The sequence below is a fragment of the Marmota monax genome, unplaced genomic scaffold (assembly GCF_021218885.2).
Source record: "Marmota monax isolate L192 unplaced genomic scaffold, Marmota_monax_Labrador192_F-V1.1 WCK01_AAM20220418_F8-fsc00002, whole genome shotgun sequence".
NCBI lineage: Eukaryota > Metazoa > Chordata > Mammalia > Rodentia > Sciuridae > Marmota > Marmota monax.
The window spans coordinates 29,714,739-29,740,082 of NW_026693571.1; the positions used below are offsets into that span (position 1 = coordinate 29,714,739).

General features: G+C 30.6%; 1 protein-coding gene across 4 annotated transcripts in view; it reads left to right on the forward strand.

Moving 5' to 3' along the window:
* The window catches only part of Fstl5 (follistatin like 5), a 781,198-nt gene that overhangs the window by 655,527 nt on the left and 100,327 nt on the right, over positions 1 to 25,344 (forward strand). For 2 of the 4 annotated variants that reach the window (XM_058583868.1, XM_058583869.1), the window contains exons 11-12: positions 15,800 to 15,826; positions 24,657 to 24,775. In XM_058583868.1, coding sequence (XP_058439851.1) covers positions 15,800 to 15,826; positions 24,657 to 24,775 — 146 coding nt within the window. The remainder of the gene's footprint in view (positions 1 to 15,799; positions 15,827 to 24,656; positions 24,776 to 25,344) is intronic. The other 2 variants (XM_058583870.1, XM_058583871.1) reach the window with 1 other exon arrangement.

Here is a 25,344-nt window from a genome sequence, read left to right on the forward strand (position 1 = left end):
ACATGGCTTAAAATGGAATATATTGAAACTGTTAAAATTAATGTTGTAGATATGTTTATCTATATTTAAAAATACATATATTTTATAGCACAGAAAAGTATATAGTCTCATCATTTGATTAAAAAGCATTCTGAAAGATATTATATACCAAAATGTTCATAGTAGTCATGTCTAGAAGCAATTAAATTTCCATTTTTATTTTAAGATTTAATGCTATTCACTTCTTTTCCTAGTCAGTATTAACAAACATTAAACTTTTAATAAATGGATATACAAATCTCTATGAGACTTTAAAAATATATACTAATATTTTGTTGATGGTGTTGAGGAGAAACGAATGAACATCACTCCAAAATTTTCTTAATATGCTGAAGTTATCTGCCTCATGAATAAATTATGTCCTCTGAATAAAGAAATTCTGTCAGATAATAACATACATTTATAAAAAATAATAAAACAAATATGCTTCTGAAATGCCAAGCTTTTGGGTGAGGAACTGAAATGAGGAGTTATCTCAAAGTTTTGTGAAGTCTAATCTATGCCACACATTTATATCAACTGTGCAAAGAGCTCAGATTACACATCTCTGTGTCCTCTGGACCTCTGTTTTTTTCAGTTATCTGAATTAGGATAATGGCTGATTAGGAAATAAATATTCCAGAGAAAGTGATCCAGACAATTTGATTATTTTTCTGCATCTGTGTTTTCCAGCTCTGTGTACTTTTTCATATTTATGTTACATATGAAGTGTTAAACATAGAATGTCTTAAAAGATATTTTTCTGCTCTCATGAAGTAAAATAGTATGCCAACTGGAAAAATCTTTCCTCCCAAATCAATCCTACCGTCTGTCTAACACATATGTTTATATTAGTCTCTGCTGCGAAGAATAAAAATCTTTCGGAAAAAACATTCATGCAATGATGAAATTTTAATGGAAACTAAATTTTTAATGAACAAAATATGTTTTCATCTCAAACAACCTATTACAGGGTCAAAATGTGTTTCTAACTAGAATTGGGACTCAGAAAACTGAGGTTACTACAAATAAAAAACATATTTTCTAATTGAAAATATATTTTCTAATTTCATTATTACATGATATTCTACTGAAGAGTCTCTGTGTATGGGTATACATAACATGTATAGTATAACCATTATTTTACTGTTTATGATTATATTAATATTAACATCAGAAATTAATTTCAGTGTATCATTCATAGAGCAAACTAAACATCAGAAAAAACAATTTGATGAAGTTAAAAGTAAGGAGTTCTTTATGGTTGGTTGGTTGGTTTTTGAGATGGGGTCTTGCTATGTTGCCCAGCCTGATCTCAAACTCCTGGGTTCAAGTGATCCTATATACTATTGTTCCTGGCAAGATGTTCTGATCACAAAAAGTTGTCCTAAGGATATTGTCAGCACAAGTTAATGACAGAAACTTATTATCCTAAATAAATAGATAAGAGTAGTCAAACAAGCCAAAAGCAAACTCACCTGTGGTTTTAAAAAGACATCAGAGACAAGGAAAACTGAAGGGCCAATCTAGATTACTCAAAGATATTAATCCACATAAGTTATCAAGGAGACACACAGAGAAATCCTATTTCACATCAACTAGAATAACAAAAATTTAAAAGCTGCATAATACCAAGACAGTGAGGTTTGGAAAAATAATAATTATACATTGCTAATATTATTGTCAATTTTACCATCTTTTGAAAATCATTTTGTCATTATCTGTTAGACTTGGTTTTGCATATTCCTTTTGAGCCAGAAAACACACACATTAGAAAAAACACTGAATTGCCAGCCATTCAGAAATTATATAGAAAGAACTTACCATATTATGAATATTTTGCTCTTATTTTAAAGCTTGTTTTAAATTTACCTTTTAATTTCTTCTAGTCCTCCATTAAAACCAAGTCAATTAGCTATATAATCTTTAAAATGGCTATATTTTTATTTGGGTAATTTAAATTTGTGTGAAGCTAGTTACCTTGCAAAGTATATGAATATTATGATAGTAATACTCCAGACTTAATTATTTGTTTCTTAAATGACCATTAGAAAAGGGACATTTACCAAACTTCGGAAAGTGAAAAAGAGCTTTTATTACAATGGAGAAAAAAATATCTAGAGTGAGCAAAATGTTTGCTCATTCATACTGTCACCTGTTAGAAACACGCAAACATGTTACTAGCATGTGGTAGTAACATGAATAAATCAATTTCCCACATTCAGAAAGGTTCTATTTTAGGTCAAGTAGAACTACAGTACATAATTAAATAAAATAATTCTCATAATAGACATAGAAAGCAGGAATGACAGGATCGCAGACACAGAAAAGACTTTCAAGTTGAATAGTGTAGTATCTTTTGAGGTGGTGAAATATAAACTGTTCATTGGTGGTTGTGGTGATACTTCCACAGCTAGAGACACAGGAGAATATCAGACCTAAGGAGGAGTCATGAAGTATGTGGTGTATTTGGTTAACTTTGTGGTCATATTCTAATAAGATTATAAAAATATTCACTTGGAATCTGCAATAATTGTTTTAATTTAATTTAATCAGATTCTAATTTTAACATATAGTAGGCATTTGAGTACTGCATTAAATTTGAATTCTCAACATTTCATAAAACAAACTGTCTTTTTTTTCTCTACATATTCTCTACATTCTACATATCATAGAAATTCATTACACCATGCTGCTGGAATATAATTAATGTGAACACTCAATATGAGATTAGATTGGATACTTTATTCATTTTTTGAAAATTAATTGGCATAATGGAATTTCCCATTATCAGTTTATCAGATTGCTTGAATTTCTAAGGAAAAAAATCTCTTCACATTCACAAATTATTTTTTCATAATAAATAACTATATTAAAATAGTCAAGGACTAAAATTAACTAAACTGTTTGTTTATTAATTTGCAAACATTAAATTGGAGCTAAATTGACAATAGAAGGAACCTATTATGATAATAGAAGATAAGCTACTGTCAACTTTTCATGCTTTTGTGGCTCCATGAGTATTCTTTCATTTCCATATCTACATATGGTGGGTAGAATGTTGTCCAGAAAGGCAATTTCAGCTTCAGAGCCTAATGTGTAAACATTTGGAGTAATATTTAGGATAAATGGATGTTCTACTAATCAACTTGTTTTAGAACATTAACTTGTTTCAGATTATATAGTTACCCTCTTATATTTTGAGCACATACTTCCTTTATTTTTCTTTTTTAGATTACACTAGTATAGAGATTAACTCAATTATAGACATTTGTCCAAATGAAATGTTAGTGGATTCAATGCTCTAAAATCCTTGGCAGGTTCTAGCACATAATGAAGTCTCAACAAATGTTTCTTCTAATTACTATCATTGATATTTTCTGGGTCAATGATTATTGGCTTCACACTTTTTAAAATGTATTAAATAATGAGTAAAATTTATTGAAATGAGTAAAAATGATAGCACTATATTCTAGATACAGAATTTTAAAAGGGTAGCAAGTTAGAACTTTTATATTTTGTTTGATTAAATAGTAGAATATTTTAAGTTTCAATAAATATATTTAGTAGTTGCTTATCCCTTCATTAGAAAATATGATAAATAACTAACTTTTTCATATTAGTGTTAGTGTTCTCTTATTCTTCAGAGAAGCCAAATTTCATATACCATCTCGTATTCACACAAGTCAGTCCTTCCTCAAGTTTGAAAAAAAAAATGTTAAGATCATAACATTTTTAGTTGTATTAAAATCTGACAATTTCCCCTTGTTGTTCGTGCCAGTAGAGTGAGTATGGGAAAGATATGCTTTTAGAAAAATGTTTGTAAACTCCCACAGCTAGAGACACAGGAGAATATCAGACCTAAGGAAGAATCATGAAGTACGTGGTGTATTTGGTTAACCAACACGTGTATGTGTATATATGAGGGAAAGTGTGTTTATATCATATCTCAAAATTTTACCTTACCATGTTTTATGTTCAAGAGTGAGCAGTAATTAAAAATTCCAACTGTGTGAAGTGTCTGTGTTTTCAGGAGTCTTTTGCTGAAAATCCTCACATTTTACTGCCAGCATTCATTCTTACCACAGCCATGGTTGGCTAGTCTGCTGCTACTTGGCCTAGTTTCTTTGCTCTCTCTGTCACTTCTCTGCTGAGCATCTCTGACCCCATTCTCTTTTCTCTGTGCCAGTAACTGCAGCTGCTAGAGTGTCACTACTGTCTGTTGTTTGCCCTTTTTTCAATGTTTACAATGGAAGGAAGAAGAGCAGCTGGCATTGTTATCTCTCCTTAATATAGAAACTATGGAGGGGGAGTGGAGATGGGAAAGAAGGGCAGAGAGGCAGAACCAGAGGGAAACAGAGCAGTATTTTCCTTTCTTTGTTATTTTCCAGCATTTATGTTCTCTGTTGATACAATTTGAAGTCGTAACTCAACTCCTAGTAATACACATATATATGCTTCAAAGAAAAAAGAGAAGAAGCAATAAAACAGTATCGATAGAGCTTCAAATAAATAATGTTTGTGGGAGTGGTGCACTTTTTTTCTTTACCCAGGCTTAATATAGATACCTGCTATGGTTTGAACATCTCCTTTAAAACTCTTTTGAAATTTAATTACCAATATTTGTGGATTCAACTTGACTTGACTGCAGTCATCTTGAGTTGAAACTGCCATAATTAACTCTCAGTAACCCTGCTCGGGTTTTCCCGCATAGTTTCTTAACATATTTTAAATGGACAAACCCATTAGAATGGTGTGTGGACTTTTATGACAGAATGCTAGTGCCAGGAATGTTCTTATTTGACATTTGCTTGAGATAAACCAAGTAAAATCTGTCTTGGATGAAGTCATTTTTTGTCCTCAGCAATATAATTCAGCCCCCAATAGCATGCATCTACTCCATCTTGCTTCCACTCAGGAGCACACTGCTGTCAGTAAGTTCCCCAATAAATTGTGCTCCATGCAATCTTGGTTCTATCTGCCTTTTTTAAAAATTATTATTTTGGTCTCACAATACCTTGTAACCAGTTATTCTGTATTGGGACCAGGTTTTCCAGAACACAGAATAATGGTATTGAGAACTGGAGCCTTTTAAAGTTGGCAATGAATTAAGATGCTAACAAGGAAGTGGGTTAGTTATCCTGGGAGGGAGTTGTTATAAAGGTGAGTTAGGCTTCATTGGACTTCTCTTGCCCCCTGACCATGTGATACCCTTCTCCCTGTTATGATATAACAAGAGGGACTGCACCAGATTCTGGTACCTTGGACTCCTTAATTGCCCAAATGTGAGAAATCTTTATTGCCTAGTGTGCTGTTTTCTGTTCGAGCAGCAAAAATCAGACTAATACAATGTCATTCCGCCATGCTCTAAAATCCCACTTAACCTCATGAGAAAAAATAGTGGTTCTCAAACTTATTTACAGATACTCATCACCATTAATGACAATACTGCAACAGAGAAGGCTTTAGGCTCCCAAGAGAGTTTTATAATATTATAGCATAATGACTAGAGAATTTAATGTAGCAATGTAAGAAGCATTGTTAATTATGACAGGAAAAACAAATCAAAAAACCTGGGGGTGATGAAACATTTTTCCAGTTTCATATACATTCCTCTGTCTTTAAATATCTTATGTAGAGTCTGGGTTATAGCTCAGCATTAGAGTGCTTGCCTCACACTTGTGCAGTACTGGGTTCCATCCTCAGTATCACATAAAAAATAAATAAAGATATTGTGTTCATCTTTTAAAAATGTTATGTAACTCATTCTTAATTTATAATATTAAAAACCATGAGTTTCATGTAACTCATATGATCTCTTTTATAAAGGAAAGCAAATTCTAATAGCTAGAAACATACCCATCCAGAAATTTAGAGAAAAAATATTAGAAACAATTTCACAATGCAAATTTAGGATTAGCCATCTAGATCATGTTATGTCACATTAAGCAGAACCTGTCCCTTCCTTTTCACTAATGCAAGCAAAGCAAGAAAACGGATATTTCTTGAGTAAGTACGACTTTAAAATTAAGAAATAAAAAAATTCCAAGGAGAAAAGTTTAAGAAAGAGATTCAGGCTAATGTTGAATTGGCTGATGTGAAACAATGCTTCAACAATAAACAAATGACTCTATGAACAAATTGGACAGACATTCTTAAAATGAACTCGTCCAACTGGGACCTTCAAAATGCCACTAGTTCTGCCATGATGAAATTAAAATCCTTTTGAAAGAGATTACTACTTTTAATTATCCAATTAATATTTTACATCAAAATTCTTACTGCCTAACAAATATCTGGATTAAATGTCATAAAATTCTATATGAACTAAGGTTCCTTGGGGAAGAAAGCTTCAGTTCTATAGTTAGTCATCCCTTTGATCCAACTACACATGGCCTTCTTAGTATATGATAAGCTTTTAGCAGGCTGAGATGTCAAGTTTTACATTTTGCTTATAAGGGAGTGCCAAGTGTGGTGTTTATTTTGTCTAAAAAGCAAATCAAAAGAATATGGACTTTACTTTAATCAACTCAAGGGAGCACTTGAAACAATCATAAGGAAACACAAATTAGAGTTTGCTGTAGAATTGCCATTGATCTATTATAATTAAGAAATAATGTCTGAGGAACATCTTAAGGATCTCTTCATCAACAATGTGCATATTAAAATTACATTAATTTTCATCTTCATATAATAGGATATAAGAATGCAAGTTGCTTCATATTTCAATCACAGCATAAAATTCTGCTCTTCAAAGATGTTTCTCTATATATTTAGTAAAATCTTTTTGTTTTAAAATATATATTCACATGTATATACACAAATATATTGTGTGTGTACAATGTATTTATATGTGTGTGCACATGTATTTATATGTGCATGCAGTATATAGTGTATATGCCAGGCACCATTATAAATATTTTGTCATTTTTAACTCATGCAGTGCTCATGAAGTCTTCATGTGAGTTCATTTGTCTGTTATGGTTTATGTAACAAATTTTCTTTAGAAATTTCTCTAGGGTGAATTTTATTCTTGTTACCTTGTAACAAGCTTGTTTTATGAAAAATTATGTCATGTTCTACATGGACACCTTTTCAAGCAATATGATGTCATATATATACACATACATACATATGTAAATGTATATAATCTCGTGGCTGGTATAAATCATATGTATGTGTGTGTATATATATATATATATTATATATATATAAATATATATATATTTTATATATATATATATATATTTTATATATATACATATTTTTATAGCTGCTATATATTTCAGAAACTGAATTTCATTGATTATCCTATTCATGTGTCTGATACCCTTATGATACTGTTACTCTAATCTGTTTTTTATCTTTAAACAAAACCCAAAAATTTGACAGAATTATAAGCTGTGTGTTTACTAAAATGCCTAAATATCAGGATAGTTAATTTGAGCTTTTAAATTATAATTTGTAAATAGTAATTTCTCATACAAAATATCTAACAATCCTTATTTATCTTAAGGACAAATGTTTTAAAGTATTCCATTTCTTTCGAAGATAGTATAGTCATTTAATTTATACTACATATAATTGTTTATAAGTTAAAATTACATATGTAAGATGAATATATTAAATATACATTTACGTACATGTTAAATAGAAGATATAAGTGAGGAGTAATAAAAGTATAAATAATGTCCTTTTATAAAAAAATTATATAGTGTGTTGTAACAGAATTAAAGAAAGGTTGAAAATATATCTTCCCAAATTTCTTCCAAAGTCAACATATGCTAATTATTAACTAAATATTTATAATAATTCTGTTCTCTTGAATCATATTAAGGAGAATTCTTTTATAGCCTTAATGATGTGTCAAGTTATAATTTTATGTAGTGTTCTCTTTGTCATGCATTTTATTAATTAAATTTTACGCATTTGCTCATGTTGAGTTCTGTTTAGGAGATATATATATATATATATATATATATATATATATAGAGAGAGAGAGAGAGAGAGAGAGAGAGAGAACACACACCAATATCTATTGAGAGACTGTTTATATTCCAAGGAGTGAAGTTATTTTATAATCATTTCCTTTTTTAATTCTTCAGTATGCCTGTGGAAGTCAAAACAAAAGAGGAACTAAGTTTGCCATCTATGTTCAATTATAGCTTACACAAACAAGGTAGAAGGCAACATTTTTGCCCTATTTATCTGCAGCCATTTATTCTGCCATATTTATCTGCCCGATAGTTTACTAATGTCACTGTTTATTGTTCATCATATGAAATCCTTAAACAATCATTTGTATGAAGATTTTTAAAAGACAAACAACTTCCTAAAAATTTCAAGTGTAGAATGTCCTTGTAAAGAGAAGTTTAGGTGCTGGCATCTGGCTAAGAGGTTGTTAGCTAGAAAAGTTTTCTTGAAATTACGTTTTCTCAGGTTCCGTTGTCTCTTACCTCGGACCTTGTGGGATCCATCCTCATTCCTATCACATACACCCCTTTCCCCAGTTTTCCAAAATGAAATAGAAAAAGTATCTGTCATTTGGAAAGCAGGAAGGAAATGAAGGGAAATGATTTCAAAAGCCAAGTCATAAAGGCCTTTCCCTTGTTTTGTCAATCACTCATTTGAGGGAAGCCCAATGCTAGGATCTGAGGACTCTGAAGACCAAGGTCTCCCGCTAGCAGCCATCACCAAATTATTGCCAACCATATAAATGAACCACCTTAGAAGTGGATCTTCCACCCCAACTCGAGAATTTAGATGAGTGTAGCCTAATGAAATACCCCCACCTGAAGCCACAATCCTCTCAGTCAAGCCACTCCCACTGTTTTATGCCATCAAGTTTGAGGTAATTTGCTAGATATGATTTAATCACTGTACATGGTGTGCTCACTTGCTTGCCATTGGAAGGAAAGATGGATGTTGTCTGTTTTGTGTGGTTGCTTTAATCTTCTGACATAGCCACGGTTTTTACCTTACCATGGATATAGTTAGACTCATTCCATTATTAGAAGTAGACTCATTCTATGTTTAAACCAATGGTGACTTTGAAACTTATGTGAACTTTGACAATGTGAAACAATAAGGTATGTATCCGCATTCAGAACCCAGAAACCTGAATTATTTCACTGACTCACTTGCTTTTCTCACGGTTTGCATAGACTGTTCTCTTTCATGTCTTTGTGAGCCTTACTCTGAATGATCACAAGTTATCATGACCCTGATTGTGCCTCATGGTGCCTTTTTGCTGTGCATTCTTACAATTCCTGCTCTTTCTACTCTACCTTTTCCAGCATAATTGATTCCAACTACCTGCCAAAAGAATCTGATTATCTTTGTGGGAATTAAGACCATACTTTACTGACCAGTTTCTGATCATATCCCCTAATGTATGCTAGGCACTTTGGCCTAAGTAGCTATTGTTAGACACTAGATTTAGACTCTGTGTAGTCACAGGGAGAATCATCTTCAATCAGTGCTAAAAGAGTGACAGGTTCATTTAGAAGTGGCTTTGAATTAGGCATATGGCAGGCAATACTCTTGACATATCTAATACAGTTTCCAGCCTAAAAATAGCATGGTTAAATGTCTCATTTCATTCTCCATATGTGCAGTCAAAAAAAGTTTCAACTATCATAACACTAACCATACATTTTTTCAGATACATTAAATTTGTATCTGCATTTTCTTTTAACATTGCCCTCTTTCATTTGTCTGCTGAAGTTAAGTCATTTTCTTAAATCCAACAGGGAAGCAGTCAATAAGACATCTAGCTTAAATGTTATGCTTACATAAATGCACTTTATCAAAAAATATCTCGCAGTGGCAAAAAGCTTAAGCTTTCAGGCAAGGAGAAGGACAAGCAAAAAGCCCATGTAATTGAAAAGTCAGGCACCTTACAAATGAGTAGCCAAGGAAAATAGCTGTTCAGTACTGTAGCATGCTGTTATGTGGTTGACTATTTTATTGCTATTACATATATAATATCATACAGTCTCCAAATGTATCTCCATATAGATAGCATATTTAATGGTACGTCTATCACTTTTAATATGATCATAAGGTCCTAATATATAAAATAAAGAATTTTATTGAAAAGCATTAATAATAAAGATCAGTAACTGCAATCAGGCATCTGTTCCACTGAACCATATTTTCATTAGAAGGTGTATGCTATTTTCAAAAAGAATTTTTACATTCCAGTTATGTGCTAAATGATTATTGAATTATGAAGTCTATAACTTTGAAGTTTTTATAGTCCAATTATGAATAAAAGAGATTAGAACAGATAATTCTTATTGTATATTAAGGAGTAAGTTAGGTGTTTCTCAGGCTTCTAAACGTGAAGAGAAAGTAATTTCAAACTCTTGGTTCTGGACAGGCGAACTATAAATAAAATACTATGACTTGGGGGAAAAACTAGGTGAAAAGTTCTGGTAAGAGATTCATAAAGACTTGATGTTTGATATGTGAGTGTATATGGTGAAAGGCATTTCATCAAATTCCATATGGATATACTAAGGATTTTGAGGATGTATACATATATGTGTTTTTAAACTAATGAATAGCATGACCAAAACTGCATTTATTATTAGTATTTATATTGTATGAAGTATATGTTAATATGATGAAAGAGCCATTCTTTTTATATTTAAGCAAGTGTTAAAATTTTGAAATAAATAGCAATACTATTATAGAAATAATGAGTTAAGACATGAGTGGATTTTTAAATATTTGCAATCATATTTAATATTCCTTATAATCAATTTAATTTTAAAATATTATAATTTATATTCCTATTTACTAAGCTTGTGCAAACTTTCATGCACACACACACTTACACAATAATAGTCCACCTCAAATGTGGCAAGATAAATGATTTCACAGGCTCTTAGTGTAGTGCTTTGGGGAAATTTTGGAATTTAATTTAGGAACATATGTTTAAAACTTTAAATCTTCTCATACCTCTTGGGGAAATGTATAATAATGGAAATTCCTAAATATAAGAGTGAACATCATAGTAAATACACAGCCATATAAATTCATACATACAACACATACATGTATAAGTTAGAAGTCAACACTATTTATTGTGCCCTATTACTTGTAGTAGTCTCTGATCTAGGTACTAGGTTTGGATTGATAATTAAGAAATAAGGCATTTTTAAAAGCTGAAATCCATATTGTGGAACAGTTATTAAAATTTTGTTTGAACACTAGATTAGACATCTTAAAATGAATGAACAGAATGCAATATTATATGTATATATTGTATCAGAAATATCCTTGTTATATATACTTTATATGAAAATCAGAAAAATAATGAAGACATATAAGAAAAAGGCTTCATTATTATGCCAGGACAAATCAATTCAACTTTGTTTTTAAATTTTGTGCAGTAAAATAGAATATGTTGTAAAAAGACAATAACAATATGTGTGAATTTTTTGTGTGGTGCTGGGGCCTAATTCCAAGAACTTGTGCATAGTGGGTAAGCACTCTGCCCCTGATCTATGGCTCATGTTCCACACACATACAATTTTTAAATTATATCAGATCTGAATAAATTTTATCTATATAATATTTTTCTTTATGAATAATTTATCTATCTAGTATATATTTAGTAAATATTTTACTTGGTTTGTTATACTTTTTAAATTTTACTAGACCATCAAAGAACATCATACTTTGTATTATTTTTAAGCCACTGTAAAAAATATAAAATACATCTTCTTATTACAAAATAAGATCATAAAACTGGATATTTATCTTGTATCTTGCTACCTATCTGACCTATCTTACTAACTTTTCAGGACTTTAAATTTCTGTGACTTTTTTTTTTTTTTTTTTGTTGGTAGTATTTTATTTTATTTTATTTTTTTTACACATCCATTGATTTACATATTGCCATACTAGTGACTGTCATGTTCTGCGACTTATTTTATCGTCAAAATTAGGTTATGTTATCCTCTAATTGACACTTATTATATATTTGTTTCTTGCTTTAATTATTTGTTGACTTCATTAAAATTAATTTAAGTAGTTATTCAAATCTATTATTTTGATTCTCCATTTATCATTTTGGTTATTTATTATTGTTTTATTGAATTAATTAGGCTTCTAGTCCCAACTTATTAGTTTACTAAGAGTGTCTATATTGTACTTAGTAACATTCAACACACTTTATCAGATGACATTTTTGTTTATTCAAATTATATTGATGATTCTCATTTTCCATTCTAATATGACAGGTTGTATTGATTTCTTAATTATGTTTCTACCAAATTATTTTCTTTTATTTCAGAAACATTTCTGAAACTTGTTAATATCTTGAAAAATTCTGCCTTAATTTTATTTACAATTTTGGTCATTGTAACATTGTCTTATAGTTCCTTTTCCTCTTCTACTATTATCAGGTATTAGCATCTATTTTGTGAACTTTAAAAAATTAATATCAATGTTTTTATCTTGAATTATATTCTAATAATATTAAATGTAATTGGAGTTATAAGATTTTTAAAAATCAATAAATATTTATGACAAAAATTGAGACTTTCAGAGAATTTCATAAGGAAATTATTTTTTAAAATATTTTAATCCTTACTATGGTTAATTTTATTCACTTTTCTTCTTTATATTGTGCTTGGGAACTTCCATTTCCTTGAAGTTTTTTATGATATCCTGATTTAACAAACTTACTAGTAAAAAAATTCTGAATTATTTTTAAATAATCATAACTATAGTTCTTTCTTTCTCTCTCCTTCCCTCTCTCCTAATCCTCCTTCTGTTCCTTCTCATTCTCCACCCCCACCCCCCACCATCTATTTTGCTTCATAAACAAACTGAGTCTATGCATTATCCTTTATCTGAAACCCTTTGGGTCAGCATCTTGAGTTCTCCTTTTTGTTATGTTTTATATAAAGTGTGGTTGTATTTATTATTTAAAATATTCAACTTATTAATGAATTTAACATGTGTATTTTCTTTCTTATTGTCTGAAATTACCTAAACAATTACTGATTATTGGAATATACCTATAGAATAAAGAGGTACTTTGATTTTGTAGTTTACTTTGTGGCCACACTTAAAAATTTACAGGAAAAATTGAATACACTTTTTGTGTCATAAACATTTATTATAAACCTGATAATTCAATCTTAATAATTATAAAATGTTTGTCTTTCATTCTCTTTGTTGTTCAAATACTAACAGTGATGTGATAAGGAGTCATGCTGTAATTTGTCAATTTCATATCTAGTCCTTAGAGTTTTTACCATATATTTTAATAACATGCTTTTAGATTATGTAATTTTGAATTTAATGTGCAGTGCCTTAATTTTTAGCTTATCTGATATTAGTATCACAAGCTCTGTATATTTGGTATTTTCTTATAAATGATTGTCTATACTAAAAATCTCTCTGAGCCCTAATGTTCTTAATTATTATTTTTTGTCGGGAAGGGGGGGTACCAGGAATTGAACTCAGGAACAGTCAACCACTAAGCCCTATTTTGTATTTTATTTAGAGACAGGGTCTCACTGAATTGCTTAACACCTCACTTTTGCTGAGTCCAGCATTGAACTCACAATCCTCTTGCCTCAGCCTCCTGAGCTGCTGGGAATACAGGCCTGTACCGAGGCTCCCAGCTGTCCTTAATATTTTAAAGTGACTGTGTTTTGTCATACTACTAGGATTTTGTGCATGTCTTTTCCTGTATCTGTAAATCTAATCCTTACAATCTTCATTTATTACATTCTCACTCATCTTTCAATCTTAAAGTTTATCATTAAGGAAGTTCCCCACAGTTTCATCTATGTCTAACCTATACAACAAAATGATTCATGCTTTTGTATTCTGCTTTTCTATAACACATTAATATGGAAAATTTTCAGTTTTTCTGTCATGATTTGAATACCTTTTATCTCCACAACTAGGAAATAAGCTCTGTCAGCACCGAAAGGGAGGTCCATCCTAATCTATGGATTGTTAGCACTGATTATTAATGCCTAACACATGCTAGATAATCAATGCTTACTAAGTAAATGGGTAGAAATATCAGGAAACCTGTCTACTTACCTTTATCTATAAGTAAAAACACAAGACGGATATTCGTTCAATTTTTGTTGAGACTATAGAATAAATTTTAATTACTTTTCATTGTGCTCAAATTCTGTAGCCTCATCTTCTATTGATTTTACTCTCTAATATACAAGATTACTTGATATTCTCTGAATATGTCATGATGTCTCTCATGGTATGCCTTGCACATAATGTTTCTTGTGTGTAGATACCATCTGTATGTCTTTATGCCCCACAACCTCCTGAAAGCTTGGATAACATTTCCTGGCTTGAGCATCCTGGCCAAGGTGCAACCATTCTTGCACTACCCAACTTCTGTGCCTTGGGGATGACTGTTCTATTTATATTTACTAGAATATATATCTGTAATTATTTCCATGATTCTGTTCCCTCCCAGGTCTATAGTCTCTCCTTCAGAATAAGATCTGTCTTTTATTTTATTATTTCAATATATTTAATTGGCAATCGGAGCTAGCCTATGTTCAAAGTATACAACATGATTGATACATGTATATACGTGTAATACCATGATCAAATGAAATCAATATATTCATCACCACCCATGTGATCACCAGAACTTGTTCATCTTAAAACTGAAAGCTTGAAAAGTGTTTTCATATTTTTTTCAATCACATGGTATGCAACAATAACAACACTGCAAAGAATGCTGAAGGAATATGCACATCATTTATGCATGTTTTAATTAATATTATGAAGGAATTGGAAACACTGAAAAAAAAGCACAAAAAATGTTCACATTTAATGATTTATTTTTTAAGGGAAATACAGCAGGTGCTGAAAACTTCATGACTTAGACCTTAAGCCTCAACTAAGGAGTGCTAGACTGGAAACCTTCTTGGCTTTGCTGAATACAATCATGTGTTTAGTTAAAAATAAATAATATGGACAGAATATTCAGGGAATAATTAGATGTGGATAATTTTTCCACTGTGACCCTTTTTTTTCATTTATATTGTTTTACTTTGAAAGTATAGGTTTTGTTTTATTTTGATTTTTTTTTAAAAATGACATTTCCTTGAGAATATTTTCAATTAGTATTTTTTATTTCTGTTTGAATAGTTTAACTCTCTACTGAATAATCCTGCTATAATATTTAATAAACCTATTTGTCTAGAGATAACTCATTATCTCTGCATTGAATAAGAAAAATATTTTAGACATATTTTCATTCGATGTGGTGTAAATTTGTGAATACTTATAGCTACATTCTGTGTTCCAAATTCTGTATTTACAAGAATTATTATTCTTCAGGAATATTTAGGTAGGAATATTCCATATAATGATTATTTAGCATTTTAAAAATTACAAACTTTTCTATCAGCAACTGAATTGTCAACTAAATACTTTTAATGATCAAAGCTTGTTCTAAAATGCATTTCAATAAAATATTATGTTCTTTTCAATAATGCATGAAACTGTCTTTGTATATTAGCAAAATCTTTATTCTAAAGAAAAAATGATTATTTAAAGGAATGCACAGAGAACATTAATAGTGGACTAGGAGCTTTTTGTTATTGTTGTTTTGTTAGTTTAAAGTAATTTGTAAAATTTACTGTCACTATTATTACCTATATGTTCTATCCTAGAAACTTTGTCCTTTTTAATGTTTATTTATATAACATGTGACCAAAAATATCTTTATTCATTTTTCTTTCTCTTTCTTTTTAACATGCTGCAGTAGCTAACATATTATGGAGAGAAGAAGGTATTAAATTCCACTATTTATGATATGGTTGTAACTATTTTGCTTGATTTTCATTATGTTTGGTGATTATCATTCATTTTGATAATTAACATATTATTTTTGCTTTGATTTAATTATTTGATTTAATTACATTTCAATATCTTGTGTAAAATTGCTAACATTATGTTTTTTCACTTTGTATCTCCTTGAGTAATATTGGTATGTAGCCAGAAAATTACACTATAATATATTGAAATGATTTTAAGAATATAAATTTCAGTCAAAGAACCACAACAATTGCAATTAACATAACTTGCATAATAAACCTTGATTAAGTGAGAATTAGAATAATTATAAAATTCATTGCCTTAGCAAGGGAATATAATAAATTATATAAGAAAATGGGTTGCAAGCTTGCAGGACCTCAATTCAAATGTCTTTGCCACTGCAGAACATAGAAAAAATGGGCAGCCTTTTTAAGTCACAATCTTCTTATCTCAAAAATAAGAATAGTTGTTGGTTCCTTAAACATAGTCAGCACTTAATAAGTGGTGTTCGCAAGCATTTACAATGACCATTGTTGTTTTTTTTTTTTAACCAGTTAGTAAAAAATCCTGAAAGAATGTGTTTGTCCATGTACTTCAATTAAATTATTAGGAGATAAATGTCTGTGAGCCATAATTTCACTCCTGTTAAATAACAGCATGAACTGTCTTCACAATCCACTCTACAGACACTTCCTCTTCCCCAGTTATAGCTTCTAAAGGAAATGAAATTTGCTGCTCCTGTGAGAACCAGACTAAAATAATTCTGGAATGTTGCCATCCACTTCTGTTCTCAATGATGAGCTATTCTACCTATTTTCCCTGCGTAATATTTGTTGCTCCTTAGGTCTTTTGTTGAAATTCCTTTAAAACTGACTTAATAAAGAGGTTCTAGTGTAACTCCATGGTATCCTTCTATTTCACTTGGATATCTCACATTTCAGTGCTCACAATTCATTTGTTATTGAAACCTGTATCAACATATCTTTTGATATACTATTTTCCCTCTTGAGATCAAATAAATATTTCTATAAATTGTCTTCCTTCTTGAGATCAAATAAATATTTCTCTGGGCATTTAAAAAATTCATTCCATTTCATCATTGTAATAGAAGATATAACATCTACGGAGTCTGTGGTTGAGTCCCTCAGATATGGCTCTAATGGCTTATTGTTGGGAAAAACTGGATGAATAATTTAGCCTAAGCCAGATCCTCTACCACAATGCTTGAAATACAATTGGTACTCTCCTTACAAATCTGTGATAGGTGAATCAACTTAAGGTATTGGAAACAAATATTGTCATTACATTTTGAATTTGCATCACAAATGTTATGAACATTATTACTTTATAATAATCTTAGTGCATAATAACAATTTAGTAATATTCTTCAAGCCACTCTCAAAAGTAAACAAGGCCTTCAGATTGAGTAAAAACACACTGAAATTTATTGTATGAAACCAATTTATTGAAACATTTTTTCTAGTATGTTTGGGAGATATAAATTCTCAGTAATTAGTCTCCATCAATTGATCATGCTCTCACTCTTAATGATTTTCTTTGACACAATAAATGCTTGGGAAAAATATCTATTTAGATACTTTTCAGATAATTTCAAGAAACATAAGAAATAACCCTGGGAAAATTTAACTTTTTAAAAAATTTTATGTGTGATCATTGTCATAATATATTATTGTTCCTTAAACAAGATTTTAAAAAATAGATCCCAGAAAACTACATTTTTTATTTTGATTCATAGACATATGTAAATTATTCTTTACTCTGCCACAATTATTGGAAAGGCATTGCAGTTAGAATAATGATTAAATGTAATCACAATTACATATAATGGTAACCAGAGAGACAGATGAGTTTGAAGAATCATTGAATCTTCACAGTGTATATTAAAAAGTAAATTTCTATCACCATTTTTGAAAATTCGAATAATATCTAATATTTGTATTTTGCATAATATTTATATATATTATATTATTTGTTATTATTCTATTTTTCTGAGATTCAATTTTATTATCATTCTAGAATTGTTTGATTTGGTTATGTTTGCATCTTTATTATGCTGCAATCATGTATCCCAGAGAACATCAACTGAAGAATTTCAGACACTTTAAGGTCAATAATAGTGAAAATGACAATACTTTGCATAATTTCATTTTATGCATTGGTGTTAAAGCTATATAATCTTAGGCTAATAATTATATGATAGATTTTTTTTAACATAAGCCTTGGATTCTAGCTTAACTAAGAGTAATCTAAAAAAAATTTCCCGATTTTAGAATGCATTATCTACCACTTCAAGTTGGAATAATGTCCTCTATTTCTCTGTGTTCTGGTTTCAGTTCTTTTCTACTCATCATTATAGCTTATAAGAATGTTGAAAGGCAATGTTAAGAGAAGAAATATCTCACTCATTTGTGAACAAATATTTTAAACTATCCATTAAATGTTCTCTAAAAACTTTGGAAATTTAAGCATATATAAGACAATATTGGCTCCCAAGAAATGTTAAATCTACTGGATTAAAGCTCAAATCATTCTTCTGCCAGTCATTTCAGTAGATTTTTAAAATGCAAATTATTGATTTTATTCAATAATATATTTATTATAATCAAATAGAATAAATATAATTTAACAAAATATTTCCTAATATTTATTTAATAAGCAAGTAGTTTGGATGTGTATTATTAAGTCTAAGAATAATAAATGCTGTGTATAGCATAAGCACTGGATTAAAGGAATTTAAAACATTTTATTCACTGAAAGTCTTATCTTATATACTTACTTAAAGATTGGTTTTAGGTAATATTGTTTAACCCAATTTACCTAATACTCAGAAAACCCACTTCCTGGATTACTAGTGCCTGTAAAAAAGGATGGCACAATTCTTTCCAAGAAACTTTGTAGTAAGGATGAAAGAGTAAGCAAGTCATGAGTATATGTGTTTATTGGGGATAAAACACAGGGCTCCATCCATAAGCAAGTTTTATTTCAGTTGAGCATACCATAAAGACCTTTTTGAAGTTCATTGATATAATTTTATTGTGTATATGAAGATGTTATAGCTTCAAAGATAAGGTACAAACAATAGGAACATTTATGCACTAAAAATCTATCTCTGCTGAGTTATTTAAGGTGATAATGCAATGTTGTCCATCTATTCTTGTTACTCCTTAAGTTTAAAATTGGAATTTCTTCAGTATTTCTTTTTTTTTTTAAAAAAAAAAGGTAAAGCATTCTTTTTTTTAAGCTTTATTTTATTTATTTACTTTTAAGTGGTGCTGAGGATCGAATCCAGTGCCTCATATGTGCTAGGACCACTGAGCCACAACCCCAGCCCCTTCTTTTCAATTGCAATAAAGCATATATGTTAAGGGTGACAGGAAAGTCAAATGATAATAGCATCAAGGAAAGATTTTGTGCAACATGAAAACTAGTAAAATACCTTTGATTCCCAAATCACAACATCATAGAATTGTCACTTGCTATTGACAGTTATATAATTGCTAAAGCAATGACAATTTAATTCAGAGGAAGAAAAATGTCACCATAAACTCTCTTCTATGGGTAAATAATATATGCATCTACCAGTCAGAAAGAAACCAAATTTTATCATTGTATAATCATTATCATTATATGGTCTGTATGCTATGTATAATAAAAGGTGCAATTATCTTACCACAATATACCATTGTTTTTGAACAGATTCCAATTTCCAAAGGATTGAGATAGGAATGTGCATTATGAAAGAAAAGTGACCACAACACTCAGAGCAACCAAGAGATCTTTATTGCAGCAGTGCAACAGAGGAGAAAAGAGAGAAAGAAAAGAGAGAGAGAGAAAGCGCGTGCAAGAGAGAGACAGAGAAAGCAAGAGAGAGAGGCCCAGCAGGAGGGAGTTTTTATAGCCCAAATCTAATGGGGTCTCTGGGTCTGCAAGCTGCCTTGTTGGCACACAAGGGGGTTAAGTGTTAGGCCTGGAGTGGCGAATTGAGTGTTTAGCCTTGAGCGGGGGCTTGGACATTTGGGCTTGAAGCAAACAGGTGATAAAGAACCAGACGGAGGGTTAGAGAAGCCAGGTCATCCTGCAGCTAACTTGGTTTGGCATGACCTGCAGACAGCTTACTCAGCCTGTCCTGCACCTAACACATTACATCCATTTTTTTTTTCCCCTCAGTCCAATTCATGCATTTAAAGGTGCAATATTGATTAGAAAATCCTCTGGGAAATATTTCTTTCTTATAAGACTTCAAATAATTCTTGCTTATGTCTCTTCTCTGTATAGAAAAATAAAAGCAAAAAGAAAGCTCACGAGCAACAAATAAATTATGGATTACTTTCTAGAGCCTCTATATTCCATTACATTAACAATCGACCTGGAAAAGACAAAGTATATGTGTCTGTCTTCGCTAGGGTGAAAAACAAAAAACAGCCGTCATGTATTCCCAATCTTGTGGAACTAGAATGACAGAAGATTTCACTAAATTTGTTAATGTTTTTAATTTACTGCAACAAAACTAATTAAAGGAGAGAGAGTTTTAGTTTAAATTGACATCATATACTTGAGATCCAGGACTCCTTAAAAACTTTAAATATTATTGAGAACTGAAGAGGTTTTGTTTGTTGGCTATCTCTATCAGTATTAAGATATTAGAAATTAAAGCAAGAATTTTTAAAAATTGGTAAAATTTTAAGAACATGCATAGTATCTGAGAGGTGTAACTCTATGACCAAACATATGCTTAGCATGTGCCAAGGGCCAGGGATTGATCCTCAGCACCAAAAAAAAAAAAAAAAAAAAAAAGTATAAAATAAAACCATAATAAAACAATTACATGTCACCATAGATCATACTTTATATTTTAAAATACACATTTTCAAAAAAATAGCAAATTCCCATTGTTTTACATTTTCCAAATTTTCAAAAAATTTTAATGGAAGATGCTAGATTCTGTGTTTCTTTCTGCATTTGTTAGAGAATTAGAGAAAAAATGCAAATGATTTTTGGTATTATTATGAATATAGTTTTGACTTGACAGACCTCCTGAAGGAATCAAATCTAGAAAATGTTTTACCAGAAAAACAACATAAATTTTAACAGATCGGGCTGGGATTGTGGCTCAGTGGTTGAGTGCTTATCTCGCATGCAGGGGGCACTGAGTTTGATCCTCAACACCACATAAACAAATCAAATAAAAATATTTTTTAAAAAATTTTTAACAGATCATGGATACTGGGAAAACAGGGCTTAAAATAAGATATCACAGAAAATGGAAATTTAGCATGGAAAACTGAAATTTACCAAGCAAATGATCATACAGACTAATTAACACTCCCATGTTAAAAAAAAAAAAAAGTTAAGTACTTATTCTGTGATTTGCCTCTGATCTGTCTGAATGAGAAGAAGGAAATTTATCTTCTTTGCCACATTCTCTTATCCTTTCCCTTCATAAAAGATATGGAAACCAAGTAGTTAATATGAATATACACAAATACATTATTGTAATGTTTACACATGAAACTAATGAATGCACAAATGAAAATTCACATGATCCTTTAACTTCTAACATCTCTCTCAGGTATTTTACATTACTCTCTCCTGAGTATATTTTTAACAAATTTACAAAATGATAATGTTGTTACCGCTGTTGACCGGTGACAAGTTCTTGCTTCCCCAATGTTGAAGAATAACACCAAAGAAGCATGCCGAGGCAAGGTCAGAGTAGAAATTAGAAGTTTATTAAAGGACAGCAGAAAAGACTTCTCCTGGAGGAAGATGGGGACCCAAGAGGTGGAATCCGTGGAAGGGATGTTGTCTCCCCTTTTTATAGTTCTTTCAGTGATGGAATGTAGGTGGGAAGGACCTAGGGGTGGGACACAGGTGGGCCAAAGAAGTAATCTGGTCAGGAAGGACTTCTGAGTCAGCACCTTTTTGCTGGGGGCTGTTCATTAACATTTCTTTGAGGTGGACTTTGGCCTAGGGCCTTTTCGGACCTCATTAACATTCCTTGAGTTGTCCTGCGTTTCCCTGAATCATTGCCAGCATGGCCTCCATTTTAGATTTCACTCGGTATTAGACCCAATTTACCTAACTACACTGACTACCTAACTTTAAATCTGGCTTCAATGTTGTAGCAGCAAATTTAAAAAGAAGCACATCTTATTCCTATGTTCAGATAATAAACTCTGCTGCTAAAAATCTAAATAATACTTTTGAGGAACAAAGTAAGCTTTAGGAAAAACAAATGGCCTAATAGTGCCTCTCTTGTGTGAGGAGGGGAGAAATTCACAGAAAGCTCTAAAAGCATAGATAAAACATCATGTCACAAGTGGTATGATTAATACATTGGTATTTATTGTATTATTATAACCAATATATAGTATTTGCTGTCATTATTTTTTAATAAACACTAAGGAGTTATATTTCCACTAAAACAATCAAATAAAAAAACAAGAACTCAGCCTTGCATAATGTATTTATATTTCATCTTCTATTTGTAATCTCTATTTTATACTTTATAAAAATGCTTATATGTATTTCATACATTTAAAAGCAAGGAGTGGACTTTGAGATATAAAAGAATGATTTGAGTGGATTAAGTGGTTTTTAAAGGAAAATATAACTCAGAAATTTCATTGGTGCAATGAATCACAGTGGAATCCCAATGATTCTGTTGTGCACAAATTGTAATAAAAGTAAATAATATGCTAAAAGTATCCAGAGGGCTGGAGGGAAATATATCCAGAAACTTTGCAAGCAATCTGGACTCCATAATTCTTAATTTCAAACATACTCAAATTCATGATTGTAGGGAAGAATTTTATAAGATCTATTAGAAGGCAGTTATGTTCATTCAAAACTAGGAAGAGCTTTGTGATAAATATCAACCATAGTAGGTAACTGGCACAGTTGAAAATCAGACACCATGTAACAACTTTCTTATCTTCATAAGTTTCAACCAGAAAACTCAGGGCCCAGTAATGTTAAATTGATAGTTATTGATATATAGGACATATCAATCTAATGTTAATGTTTAAATGCAGGTTTTGCTGATACAAATCAAAATTTTTGACATAAACACTGATAGTATTTGTTATGTTTTATCCTTTAGGAATGGAATTTACATTTCTTTATGCACAACTATACTTACAAATTACAGCTGATAAGTACTAAGTTTTATTTTATAAATAATATGACTTGAATTTAGTTCTTGCCACTTCTGCTACTGTTCAGGAATATTCTATCTTAATGCAGTGCTCTCTGGAAACATAAAGCATAATTAACTGATAAAGACTGCATTATTGAAATACGAGTACTGTGAATTATTTATAAAACAATAAAATGTGTCAAACAATCTGAAGCTATTTAAAATGCATATATATTACTAGATCAAAATAATGTCATATTCTATACAAAAATGTATACACACTTTATGAATCTGAATATGCTACAATTAAGTTTGAGTACATTTTTCTCTGAATCGTAAGAATAGATACACATGGCTAGATGGAAGAAATCTGTGACTTTTTTATTTACTATGAGCCTATTTAGAAGATTAAATATGACTTAAGTTCAATAAACAAATATTTGCACAAATCAATAAGCTTTTATTGTGATGCTCCATGGATTTATGCCTGAGGTAAACTTAGTGGTAGTCTTATATGTGGTCTCAGCTGAAAAAAAAAATTATGCAGAAGGAATTTATTTGTATTTAAATAAATTATCTTTCTCCCTATAGATCTCTTTAACATTTAAGCATTTTAAGCAACAATTGCTTGTCTTTCCAAGTTATAAGATTTCAATATTATCCTCAATCTTTCAAAGAGCATGTACTATCATGAAATTATGTAAGATATAATTAGGCTGAATAAATTTGATTGAACTAATCAGTACAACTGGAGAAAGAAGCTATGCAGTCTAGGATCAGAAAAGGAAGACTACATGGGCTCAGAGCTGAGCACATGGAAACAGAGCCAAAGCAGAGAAAACAATAGAACAGGTGTGCATGAATATGTGGAAGCTCTCTAGGCTCAGTCCTTGGTTAATCCCAACTACACTGCAGGTGTCAACCTTGTAGCCCCCTTCCCCCACTAGGTGTGGATAAATTCTGTGATGCCACACAGCCAGTTATACAGTGGGGACAAAATTAAAAATATGATTTAAATCATTACACTGAGATTCTTCTAGGGCTTAATATTAATTCATTCTAATTACAGAAATAGAACCTCAAAATTGCCAGTATAAAACTAATATGTGAATACCTATATAGGATTATTTTGACAAAAATAGATTGGAAAATATATATTCTCTGAAATCAAATACACTTGGTATTTTGTCCCTAAAAATCTTTATGTGAATTAAACTCACACAAAGAATGAGGTTTAATTTACCCCAGTGAACTCTAATAAAAATAAGAGAATAACACTGATTCTTCAGTGATTATTTTTACCCCCTAATCAACACCTACATTAAGCGAGGTCGGTATCCAACAGAATGTATGTGTCAAAGAGTTTATAATTCCATTTATAGTTCTTTTAAAATGCATGAATCATTTATTGAATTATATTTAAAAAGATCACTGAATTGCAGAACAGGAAGAATAAAGCAGAATGTCTGCATAATATCACAAAGTGGTTCTAGCATACAGTGAAAGTCCTATGTGGTTTGCTTTATTAATGTTACACAACTTGACGAATTGATCTCCTGTTAGAAATATGAGGGACACTGAATTTTTGTTGTAAAGGTTTCTGATAATTTTATTTTGAACTTTTGAATGTGTTTTTGTTCTTAAGGTCTGGGAATTGGGAACATGTTCTATGTTTTTTATGAAGATGGAATCAAAGTGATACAACCCATAGAATGTGAATTTCAAAGGCACATTAAGCCTAGTGAAAAGCTCCTTGGATTTCAGGCAAGTATCTAAAACATTCCTTTGCAGTTTTATGTAGCAATTTTTTCAAGTAGAATTATGTTTTGAAAATACAGTGAAACTTATACATATGTGAAACTTGTGTTAGAAGGAAAATATTAAATCTGTGATATTGACTGTTGCTCTGTGAATCTTTGTATCTGAAAAGAAAAATAAAACAACATATTGTATACTCATAAATACTTGTTTGTAATTACAGTGAAGGTGATAAAAGCAAAATTTCAAGAATAAACAACATGAAATAACTTCCCCTAACTTCTGTTTTTAAGATGATTATTATTTTAATAAAATGAAGGAAAGTGGCATGTGAATAATTTGTGGGAAGTCAGATTATATTATATGCTTTATGAATGTTGATTTTTTTCATTATATTCATGGGGTCTCAATGAATGGGAAAATTTAGATTAAGTTAGAGGATATCAAATCCTATATTGATTCATTTTTTTTTAACCATAGAAATTTTAATATACAAATTTGGGTATCAAATTCAGAAAATGAAAAAAATAAAAGCTCTGTAAATATATGTATTGATTATTTATATTAAGGACATT